The sequence below is a fragment of the Myzus persicae genome, unplaced genomic scaffold (assembly GCF_001856785.1).
Source record: "Myzus persicae strain clone G006 unplaced genomic scaffold, MPER_G0061.0, whole genome shotgun sequence".
Taxonomy (NCBI): Eukaryota; Metazoa; Arthropoda; class Insecta; order Hemiptera; family Aphididae; genus Myzus; species Myzus persicae.
The window spans coordinates 32,365-44,832 of NW_019104283.1; the positions used below are offsets into that span (position 1 = coordinate 32,365).

At 31.8% G+C, this 12,468-nt stretch overlaps 3 protein-coding genes across 3 annotated transcripts in view; 1 reads left to right on the forward strand and 2 right to left on the reverse strand.

Moving 5' to 3' along the window:
• Window positions 1-714, reverse strand: part of LOC111040869 — a 3,850-nt gene extending 3,136 nt beyond the window's left edge. Inside the window, exon 1 of the mRNA XM_022324934.1 lies at window positions 494-714. The gene's annotated coding sequence lies outside the window, so the exon portion shown is untranslated. The remainder of the gene's footprint in view (window positions 1-493) is intronic.
• A 1,507-nt stretch (window positions 715-2,221) lies between these two features.
• LOC111040865 (probable WRKY transcription factor protein 1) lies at window positions 2,222-5,993 on the reverse strand. Its single transcript, XM_022324930.1, has 4 exons — window positions 5,881-5,993; window positions 5,535-5,714; window positions 2,936-4,331; window positions 2,222-2,829 (listed from the first exon to the last, which is right to left on the reverse strand). Exons 1-4 carry the CDS (start codon window positions 5,969-5,971, stop codon window positions 2,733-2,735), a joined length of 1,764 nt encoding a protein of 587 aa, XP_022180622.1. The 5' UTR covers window positions 5,972-5,993; the 3' UTR covers window positions 2,222-2,732.
• On the forward strand, window positions 5,924-12,174 carry LOC111040866 (peroxiredoxin-2-like). The gene is made up of 6 exons (XM_022324931.1): window positions 5,924-6,039; window positions 10,531-10,721; window positions 10,847-10,964; window positions 11,035-11,274; window positions 11,347-11,512; window positions 12,012-12,174. The coding sequence occupies exons 2-6, from the start codon at window positions 10,565-10,567 to the stop codon at window positions 12,066-12,068; spliced, it is 738 nt and encodes a 245-aa protein (XP_022180623.1). The 5' UTR covers window positions 5,924-6,039; window positions 10,531-10,564; the 3' UTR covers window positions 12,069-12,174.
• The last annotated feature ends 294 nt before the right edge of the window (window positions 12,175-12,468 follow it).

The window sequence follows — 12,468 nt, forward strand, 5'->3', positions numbered from 1 at the left end:
TGCGTTAAAATGTGTTCTAATTGAAATTGTTATTTTACTACCATATAATACAACACGAAAAAATTTCGGGGGGGTTTGAACCCCCAGACCCCCCAGGTACGGCCTTGGTAGGTATACAAAAAAAAAATGGACAACTTGACTGACGGAACTTTTGAGTCCAAATTGTATAGATGACCGGCGAGACCTAAAAGTCCCAGGATTAAAAAAGGATAAAGCACCAAAAACAAAAATATGCTGTTACTTAAAAAGTGCATAAAAATTGTAACGTGAAAAAAATGACTTTTTAGTATACTTCAAGCTTTGGTCAGAAAATGGTTAACTGACGTCATGGTAAAACGAAAATCACGGTCGGGTCTCTATCGTTATATATGTACATGATGGTATAAACTAATATTTTAACCGCAGTGTTTGTCGATGTTTTTGTCATGAAACTAAACAGTCAAAATATGAACAAACGAAAATATTCCGTTCGGTTCGATCCGCCATTACTTACCGTCCGCAAAACAAGTGCAGTTTTCGCAAAATATATGGCCGCAGCTGGTCAAGTGAAACTGTTTTTTTTAACCATTTTCTTTGCAAGGTTGAACAAAACACGAGTTGCAATGAATCCAATCCATATTTATTCGTGACCAGATGAACAAGCAACAGAACCACCGATAAATGGATAATTAATTATAAATTTGACGGGCCACGCACATTGAAACTAAATCGTTCAAAAACTGTGAATAATCCAGCATTGCTCTCTTCCGCGCTACGCGGACAAAGGGAACGGTGGCGGCCGTCACAGAATTGTATTTTGGCGCCTTCAACTTACAGTGTAGGCAACATTTCGGCCGTGCGAGTATTTTTTTCGCAATCGTATTTTTGTATTAATTAATTATTAATTAATTGCTTTCAATGCCGACGAAAAATCGCATGAACAATTTTGTGCGGATGCCGGGCAACGCGCGTAAAATACTCAGAGATACTCAAAACGTTAAAAGATAAGCAATTTATTCGTGTTAACTACATACATTTTTAGAAAATTGTCTATTCAATTTTTCCCCTATATCCATAATTTATTATTATTATGATTTTCATTATTCGAGTTGACCCGGCTGTAGCATTTAAATGTAAAACAACATTAATTCTTGATTTGTGTGTGTAGAAAAAACTACAATTAATAATTAATTTGTTTCATATTTGTGCCTACAATTTATTTTAGATATTTACTATATTTTACATATTTACAATGTATTTATTTATTTATTTATTTAAATTACATTGGCATCTACATTTCAAAACAACCGTTCACGAATTGGTACATTTTTAACTAATATATTTTATTATACGAACTACCCTAGCATGATGGTGCATTGGTGCATATATGTTATGTTAACAAATAAAATATGCACACCATTTTGCAAACAGATATCTGTTTACTTGCCAGTTTTTGACACAAATAGTAAATAATATCCCTATTGGCTATTAATTACGTTTCTGACGAAAAATTGAACAGGTAAAATATTTTTCAAATGAATACTATTCAAAACATATAATATTTGTACAACTTAGTATTCCCCTCCCCATGATTGTTATTCACATGACAAAGGTAGGTACATAATAATTTATACACATTTATAAGAAAACTGAGCAATTTGAATTATTAGTGACAGCTATAAATAACGTTTATTCTCATACACATAAATAAACAATAAATTATAATTCTAAATTTTGTATAAATATAATATTGAAATATAACTCTTAAATTTTGATGGTTTCTATGATTTATTTTTTATCATAACTAATAACTAATTAGTAATTACTATGTATTATAAATTAAAATAAACAACAAGAAATAAAATACTATAGTAATTTAATCAATTACCTACTGGATACTGATACAATATTATAGCATATAAACACATAATGTTGTTTTTGAAAAATTATGATCTATACATAATATACTATGACCACTTTTTAAGTTAAATCGAAAAATCTATTAGTTGTACAGGATTGTTAATCATTATTTAGTATTTACTATTAAATTTAACAGATTTGTATTTAAAATAAAAATAACAAACGTGAATTCAACATCATAAATCATAACTTATTCATATTTAATAACAAAAACGTAATTTTATATATTTTATAAAACATATTTAAAAAAGTATAAAACTTAAGATTTGGAATTTTTTAATAGCCTTTATTATTATTTTTATTTAATCGTTTTCGATGAAATATAAATGTGAATTAGATGAAAAGTGGCAATAAAAAAATTTGTATTACAATATTCAAGTAAAAAAAATTGACAGGTTGGAAGAATATATAATTACCAGTCATGGGCACTGGGCAGTGATATAGTATAATGTTATTGTATTAGTTATTCATCAATAATGCCAATCCATATATTTACCTCCAGTTTATGATATAATACAAAACTCTATAGAATATCGCTGTTATCAACATCGTCACATATATTATGTGAAAATAACCTAATACCACAAGCTCATGGGTTACGCGTGAATAAAATAATTTAAACATTTAAAAAAAATTATTATAGTCTATATTATGTCCTATATTCTATAATATATTGGCATATTGCATTGCATAATATAATATTATTTATTTCACGTAGGTACTGCATGTAGGCAATTCACAGTCGTATCTAAAATATGATATCATGTTAATATTAACTAATAACTGATTAAATTAACGGTATTTGTATAATAAACAAAATAACGATTTCTTTTTTAAAATTTAAACCATCCGCTACTCTCGTCTTTGATCTTCAACAGTTCTTCCAGAGCAAACGATCCTTTGCGTCGGTCACCGTCGTGTGTAGAATTTCTGATGGTAAAAGTTAAAAAAAACAACAACAACAAAGCAAACATATTATATTAAAAACAGCCAAGCAAATAATATTATGTTATATTATGTTTATAATAAAACTTACATGGAAACTCTTGCGGAAGACACGGTCAGTCTGTTCATGGGGTAGCTGCGTCTGATGGTCTTCGAGTGTTTCTTCAGCTGTTTCTTCTGTTGCAGCCATTTGTAGAAATTTTTTTCGTTTTCCGCCCTCTTCTTCTGCTCTTCTTCGTGTTTCTTCTGCCTCAACTCTTTCCTCCGCCTCTCTCGTTCCATTCTCGTGTTGCGCCTCTCCAACAGTTGTTCGGCCGACAGCCCGTACTCGGATCGGAGGCCGTTGTAGCCCGGCAAACGAGGACGTTCGACGCTGCCAGCGGCCGAGGACTTCTTGGTGATACCTCCACCGTTCAAGCCCGTCGGGCTGTGTTGCAGCTCTTCCCCGGCCGCGGGCTGCTGCTTCTTTTTGATCACTAGCTTCGCCCCCTTGTTATTGCCCGACTTGTCCGTCTGAAATTCCAGGAACAAATCCGAGTTCGGAGTCTTGGTGATCCGGGGCTTGGCGTTCTCGCCGTTTTTAGCAGCTCTCAGGTTTATGTGGAAGAACCTATTCGTAGACTTGTCGTTGCAGTTGTTCGAAGAACTCGTTTCGTCGACTGCCTGACGGTTGGTTTTACTGTTCAGTGGTTTGAGCTTACCTTTTGGGTCCATTTCAAAGTAATATGTCACGCGAGCCTTGTTGTTTTTATTAATATTGTTGTTGTTATTATTGTTATTGTTGTTACCATTGTTGCAGTGGACCACCTGCTGCTGCTGCTGCTGCATCTGGGCAGTCGACGGTTGGACTTTTTTCTCGGACGTTTTTATATTTTGTTTGATTTTCTTTTGTACGTTCCGCAACGATGCGAAACAACCGACTTTTTTCATGGGCTTGCAGTCGACTTTCCTGTCATTCAACGTCCCCGCTACCTGAACCCCGCGTTTACGCTCTCCCGTGATTTCCTTTAGCTTGGTCCTCAGCTCCTCCGCATCCAGTTTCTTGGGAACGTATATGTTTACGTCACCGTCTTCCAACGGTTTTTCCGCACAGTTTTCGTACATCTTGTATTGCGTGTGGGTGAACAGTTCCGGAAAGTACGTCACGTGCTCGTCAATCGCCGATCCTTGCCGCGTTTTGTTGTTCCTGTCCATGATCGTCTTGAACTCGTCCCCGGACTCGATGACGTTTATGAACAGCGGGTCGTCGGAATCGGACGAAAAACTCCTGCTGAACGAAGTGCTTGAATAGGCTTTGTCGTCTGTGTCTGTGTCCTGCGTCCTATCGGTAGTTGAACTGCACACTACGTCGTTTTGGTCGTCTGCATCATCATCTCTCAACAAATCGATTTTGGCCAAAATGTCTTTATCCTCGGTATCATCAATTAAACGTTCGGGAAGAATAACTTCGGCACCTTGGAGTGTTTCCGTGCCAATCGACACTGTACCTATAAATAATATTAAAACGACTTATAATGACACTATCATCTCATCTCACACTCATCTACTAAGTTAACCGATAGACCCTGCACAGAATATAATATTATATTAAAATAATTTTCTTGCTGATTTTTTATGCGATGTTTTTGAAAAAGATGAGAAAAGAAAACTAAATGACTACTGTTTACAATAATATTACCATAATTTAATTTAAATCAATACTTCTATAAAATGTTACTCGTAATAAAAATTACTTATAATATGGTATTGGTATATAGCCCAGTAATCTGTATATTATACACAACTATTTCAAAATGTATTGATAAAATATGTTTGATTAAAATAATTATCTACATTTTTTTGGGATTAATATATTTGTAAAACTTATGCTGAGGTGATTTGTTATCAACTTTATTATATTTGCAAAATGTGCATGGTATTTATAGTTAACGACGCACACACTTTTATACTTTCAAGATTAAAGGTTAGGTTATATACATTTTGGGTATCAACGATTATAAGACCATACAAAATGCTGGGTATACAATATACATATATACACTATACAGTTATAACACTGAACAATAATCAGCGTGTGCATGGTTATATATTTCATCATTTAACTGTAATACAACAGATGTCGAACGGTGTGTGAACCGACACTATAGCACCCTTAGGGAACTGGGCAACATATGTGAAAATTCGATATTCACATTTTGACTGATGTTTTACATTGCATTTACATATTCGCTGCACTGAAATTTGCTGCTCGGGCATTGTATACCAGTAGGCAGTATGGTTATTATTTTATTAATAAATAAAAACTAACAGAAAACAACTAAACATATTATTATGAAATAAATTATGATTTACATTTTAAATAATACAAACAGAAATACTCATTGGACTATACACTGTCAAACCATAAAAAACCTGTAGTATTTAAAAAGGTAATTTATTATATTTAGGTTTCACTTTTCATTTAAAATAATGTGTACCTCTATATATATATATGTAATAATTAAAAGATTGTAAAAATAATAAATTGCAAAAATTGTGAATTACGCTCGTTCCTTCCCAAATTAATCTCAGGGCTCGTGTGTAAATGGAATTTACTTTTGTGGGCATTTACCGTACATATAATGTGCTCATAAAAATATAAAATATACTAAGAATATTATAGTGTCAACGTGAACACGACAAACCCGTACCAATGTCTTCGAAACTGTCCAGTACTACTACAGTGTTGTCGAACTTGACTTTTCCAGGCACGTTCGAGAATTTGCTCTCATTGGCGTTTTCCAACTCTCGATTTGCTTCGTAAATTTTCGACCGCAGATCGTAAGGTTTGTCGGATGGCTTCAGTACAGTGCCTGACGCGAAATACACTTCTAAAGAGTCACACCGTATACACATTAAAAACTAAAATGAGGGAATTGGCCATAAATTAAAAACGAAACAAAACTGTTCAAACAAATGCTTCGTATTTTTTTTTTTTTTTTGTAATACATATGAAAACGTATATAATACGTAAAAATAATACAAAATAATACTTACTTATGAAATCTTCTTCATCGTCCACGTCATATTCGTTCAATGCAGTTCCACCGGTATTCGACGCGACACGTACGGCCGATTTCGAGTCCATAAAAGAACTACTGTTGTTTTAGGAAGGAATAACTCTTGTCGGGAAGTCCGAATCGTAAATATCGAACGGTAAGTTTTCATCGCTTTCATTTTCAATGGTTTTTATTTTTTTCTCCGAACTCATTTCCTTCAATAATACAATTTAGTTTGCTAAAAAAAAAATTTTGAATATCAGTAAGTACGCCTTAGATCTGTTATCTATAACGATTAACTATACGGTAGACCACAATGATATATAATTTTAATAAACCAAAGTGCAGTGGAAATTGAATTGTCTTAACCTTGTGAGCCAAAAAATGTTAGTTAGATGCACTTTTTTAAGTATGAAGAATAAAAAATCATTTAAGCAATATAGTTATTATTCACATATTATATTGAATTATTAATACTTTCTTAAATATTAATAGTAAATTTGAACAATTCGAACTATTCATAAGTATTCTTATTGGGCCCCAACACATTTTTCTAAGACTGGTTTCATGAATTTTTATTTAGAAATCAAATATAATTTAATATTTATTTTTAATTGTATACACTAATTTGCTCCCTAAAGGCCTAAACAAAGAAAGTGTAATGACAAAAGCAAGGCAGTGAACTAATTATGTATATATGTATTGCAACTGACATTTAGAGAACCAAAAGTTTTATTTTTTTTATTAATTAGATTGTATACGTTTAATTGGTATATACTGTAAAAAATATAAACATTTTTTTAAGATTTTGTTTTCTTCGAAAATATATTTCAGAGTACCTACAAGAAGATAGTTTATTTAAAAATGTAATTTATACAATATAATTTACCAACTTTTATGTAGGTATTTATTTGTCATAAAGATAATATTTTCCAAATTATACCATACTACAGTTAAATTTGAAAATAATTTTTTTGCTGATTTTTCGTTTAATAAATGCATGCATTTTTCAGTTATTGTATTATTATATAGATTTTAGTCAATTTTCAAGTCTCATTTCAGGTGGAGGTTAAGTTATTTAAAAATATTAACTCTATTATTATAACAGTTGTCAGTATATAGGTATTAATATGATGACTAAAATACAAAAGTTGATAATACGATTACATCAAAATAACGATTCACAAATATATGCATAAACTTGCAAACATATATACGTTAATCGTTGTATTTATAAAAGTAGAACAAAATAGGTCGTGAGCATGCGTGCATAATATTATGTGCGTACATACTATAATGGTGCCTGCGTAATTGTTTGTGCGTACCTTTACAAATTAGATAATGCACATCATTGTATACCTACCTAGACCGAGAATAATAGTGATTTTTTTTTCAATTCATGAAACCAAAAATAAAAAACTAAAATAACAATCATTATTTCTCCACTTATAGAAAAAATATCGTAAGTATTCCATAAAACGTCTGCAACTTCAATGGCCCGCCACCTTAAAAATACAATTTGATCCATGTTTAAAAATCAAAAAATAGACTCCTGCACAGTTCAAGGTGGACATCTTCGTGCAAAATTAAAAAATAATGACAAACAATAATAGAAGCAACAATAAGAAGCGGATACAAAAACATTACAATAATAATATATAACAACAATGAAAAAAATACCTTTTAAAAGATATTTTATGTAAATAAAAATTAGTTTCAATTACAGCATATATATATACAAACATTAATAGAACCATCTTAAAATATTTACAATCTTAAATATTTTATGAAGTTAAAAATTGTACATATATATTTGTACTGTGTACTGCAAAGTGATTCTCTCATCACGCTCGTCCCTAATTTATTCTTAAAAATAAATTTATTGAAATTCTGATTTTTGCAATTTGTACGTAGTTTGCGGTAATTTACTATTGTCTATTATAAAGACCATATTATTTTCAAATAATTGGATTTCTATAAAATTAAAAGACCTGTAGTGATACAAACTTAATTTTTCAAATAAGAACCACAATTGTTAATGCTTATGATTTTTTTTAAATTTTGATGTTTCTAAGGGCCTGACAATTTTAAAATATTATATGCCCGTAAAATTTTATTGGACTATTAAAATAGTTCTATATTTACTATTCGATGTGTGCTCGTGAGGCAGGACGTAATTTACAATAATAATAAAAATAATGTACATTTACCTGCATACCTTATTATAATATTATATCTGGTATCTGGAAACGAAAATCACACGTAGTCGTGGTCCTGAATTTTTTTCAAGTCCAATCAATCGTCAGACGTTTGCATCCAATATAATAATATACACCTCCAACAGATGGGTTTCGTATATGATATGTGCATTAACAGGTAACCAAACATAAGCAATTGTGTAATTTTATCAAACTTCCGAACGAAAAGAACTCCTCGACAGCTGCATTATAATATAATATTATACACGGCGGCGCAATACCGAGACTGGGCGACTCTTCTTTGAAAAGGCGTCAGGAAGAACATTAATCTATAGTGAAGGAAAAACAAAAACATGCACACACGCAAAATATTATTTTTTAATATTGTATTGATGTGCACTCGACTCGTGTCAGTGACATATATTATCGTAAAAGAGTTTAATATACATTATAGGAACACGTCTGCGCCTTCCGGAATTCAAACGATCGTCCCAATCGGTAAATATGTTTATCGGTGTTGCTTAGGCAACTTCAACCCCATCACGTGATTTTTTTTTAATGTTCTGCAGTCGGTTGATTTGTTCGTTTCATTATACCTACTGTAGAATACGATTACAAAACACTATTGTACATATCTGATGGTATTGATAATATTAAATACACGCTCAGTCTGCAGTAGTGGGGTACTCAAATGTGAAATGTTACATATTATACATATAGGGTACTATAATATTACAGCTATTAGGTATAGGTTAGGTTAGGGTACACAGGTGGAAATCGATTAAAATTTCTGGGGGGGGGAGCAAACATTTTTGATATCGATGTAAGAGGGGGGATAAGCCTCCCTCAGCTCCCCCTCATATTCATTATCGGGAAGGTACTGTGGTGGACATTGGTGCCCATATCTTGACTATCCCACAGTAGATATTTATGAAGTGGGAGATCATCCCGTGTAGGTGTTACTTTAAAATTGAGCAACTGCATTTTCTATTGTTTATTTATCGAAACAAAAAGAGTTAGGATAGGTAGGTAATTATAGGTATGTTAATAATACCCGGTAAAATAAGTCCGGTTTTAATTTTTAAAAAATATTTGAATTCCTTATTGTCTTTTCTAGGTTATGTAGAAAATGGATTTTCGATTTGTTTGTAGAGTAAAGTATATAATATGTATATTAGTATAGTACCAAATTAATTTTCTTTTTTTTTTCAAAATTCGCCATTACTTTAGTGTTAGAAAAAAAATCAAAAATCCACTTCTTACTTAAGCTAGAAAAAAGAAAAAGGAATTCAAATATTTTTTCAAAATTATAATTAGACTTCTGGAAGTGTATCTTTTTTTCTTCTGCTTATTGGTGTAAATGCACGAAAAAATGACTAAATAACGACCCGCTTTCAACAGCCTTAAATTAATAATATTAAGTTTTACAATGTACATATTATGTGAAAAAACATTAACAATAAATAATAACAATGATATGAATTAATATAAGTAATAACATCGGTACGTACATTTAAAAGAATAAAAGTAACAAGATAAATGAGAAACAGAACATGCAACATAATAATATTGTGAATTTATAAGAATGACATTAAAATGTTTAACTACTTTCAAAATGCATGACACCATATAATTTTTGAGGGTGTGTGGACACCAAGACATTTTTACATCCCAGCTTTTTAAAAATAGATTTGTAAAGTTAAAAATAGATATCAGTCCTCCAATAAAATGAGAAGTAGCCGATGATCGGAGGTGACAAAGGTGGGCTAGACCGGGATAATTTTATTAATATTATTTATGCAAAAGTAGGTACTTAATCAAATCCAAAACGTTTTTTTCTCACATTTGTTTTCGGTAATACATACAGTGGTGTGTGTGCTTTTTTCTAAACGAACCGAGTCCGACACCTTTGAGGTCATATACCTACGCCACTGCAATGACTATTTTTGTGTTATTATAATTTATAGATTTTGACTTTGTGTCTAAATATAATCTGCGATGGTATTCGATCCCGTTCATGTTAACACTGCAGTTTGAAGCTTCGCGCTGAATTACAATATTGTGGTATTTACCAAATATACCTCAATATTGTGGTTGAATGTGGTTCTTACCATGACCGTTCCGGTGTTTTTTCGTTTCTCCCCGTTTTCGTTATCACCGAGTGCGGCTGATAACGGTACTAACTACGAAATTGTTTCGAAAAAGACCAAACAAAAACAAGACACCTGTCCTGAGCGACGTCCTGACACAACAGCAGAGGATTAGCTGTTGCTTTGTACTTTGTGGTATTTAATAGTAACACTTAAGTGTAGACAGTAATTTGAATTATTAGCTATTAGTCATCACATATCGAGCAAATCGTGAAAGTCCATTATATATTTTTTTAACGTCGTTGTCATTATGTTCCCGAACGGTTTTTGTCGTTTTTAAATTTTTAACACCAACTACAGACGACAGATTCGCATACGTAGCCGAAGGGACACGATGATCGCCAACTTCGTCTTGGCATATTTGGCTTTGAACAGCATCGGCACTGGTAATGCGGATGACTTCAAATGCCAGAAGTTTGCTGACGGGTCAGTCTATCCATCCAGCACCATTGAATCCACCAATCACAAATTGCAATACACCAAAGCATTGAGTGAGTAATAACTAATAACTATCATTCTATGCGGTTGTATACAACTATAAGTGCCTGCCCTTAGGATGTCTTGTCGGCTAATATGAGTATATGATGGTTCTTAACGGCTCTCTGTTTTTTTTTAGTATCAAAACCAGCTCCTGATTGGAAAAGCACGGCCGTCATTAATGGTTCATTGCAAGAGCTGAAGTTAAAAGATTTTCGTGGGAAGTATTTAGTGTTCTTCTTTTACCCATTGGACTTGTAAGTGCTTACCTAATTACCTTAGACCCTGCACTTTTCTTGTGTAGTAATGATTTACATTGGTTTGCAGCACATTTGTTTGCCCAACAGAAATATTAGCTTTCAACGACCGCATTGAAGAATTTAGGAGGATCGATGCCGAAGTTGTTGCAGCATCTGTGGACTCGCATTTTACACATTTGGCTTGGGTGAACACCCCACGAAAGGATGGCGGTTTGGGTAAATTGTCAATCCCACTATTGTCTGACATGACTCATAAAATATCTAAAGATTATGGTGTTTATTTGAGTGATGTTGGTCATTCCCTGAGGTACTATCTATATATATAGCACTTTTTACAACAAAAATGTTTATTTCTTTTGATTGTTTGCCTTTGTTTTAGGGGATTGTTTATTATAGACAATAGAGGTATTCTCAGACAAATTACAATGAATGACCTGCCAGTCGGCCGAAGTGTAGATGAAACTCTAAGACTAGTACAAGCATTTCAATACACAGATATGCACGGAGAAGTATGTCCGGCTAATTGGAAACCTGGTGAACAAACGGTAAAATTAATGATTTATTATATTTAAAGAATAGTTGAAATTCATTTCGACTTAAAATCTTGATTAATTTTGTTCCCAACCTTAATATTTTCTTACACTTAATTTGTTTTGACAAAGTCCTTTTGAACTTGCAAATGTTGTAAATATTTTACATATTTTATAAACTAGTATTTTTGCTTTAAAGCCATTTTTGTTAAATAATATTTTATTAATCTTAGTAAAATGTAAGATTTGATTATACATTATGTTCAAACTGTATAGTGTATATTACTCATCAATCATCATAGATATTCAAAAATATTGTTTTTAAAAGAAAAACATACAACTATATGCCCTAAATATTGTGTAGGAAGTTCACTGTGAACTGACATAGTATTTCAGTGTTTAAAAAAAATAATTATAAGCAATTATATGTACTTTTTGTTGTTGGACACTTTTACTTGCAAATGTAAATTCAAACATTATTAGTAAATTAACTTGTATACTTTGTATGTTTCAGATAATTCCTGACCCTATTAAGAAGAAAGAATACTTTGATAGACTGATCGAATTATAACCCACCTGTGTGGAGATCTCTTAATTGCCAAAACATCATTATTTATAATAACCTATTAAGCATCACAAAGACACAAATATTAAATAATATTATTTTTATTTCAACATAATGTTTTATTTGTTTGTTTTTATTAAAATACGCCAATTTCTCACCAAATATTGATGATAGAAATAATACAAATAAATTAATTGAAACAATGCACATTGACATTTCATGACACATACAATATGTATTATTTGTAAGTATAAAAATGCGTTTATTTACACTAAAACGTAGCATATTTTATAACGTCTACAATATAATAATATAATATATTAATGAATAGAAACGTTACTAGTAACATAATGTTATCAAAATACCGTTAATTCGATAGTTGCAAAAATTTTTAATGGATACACTT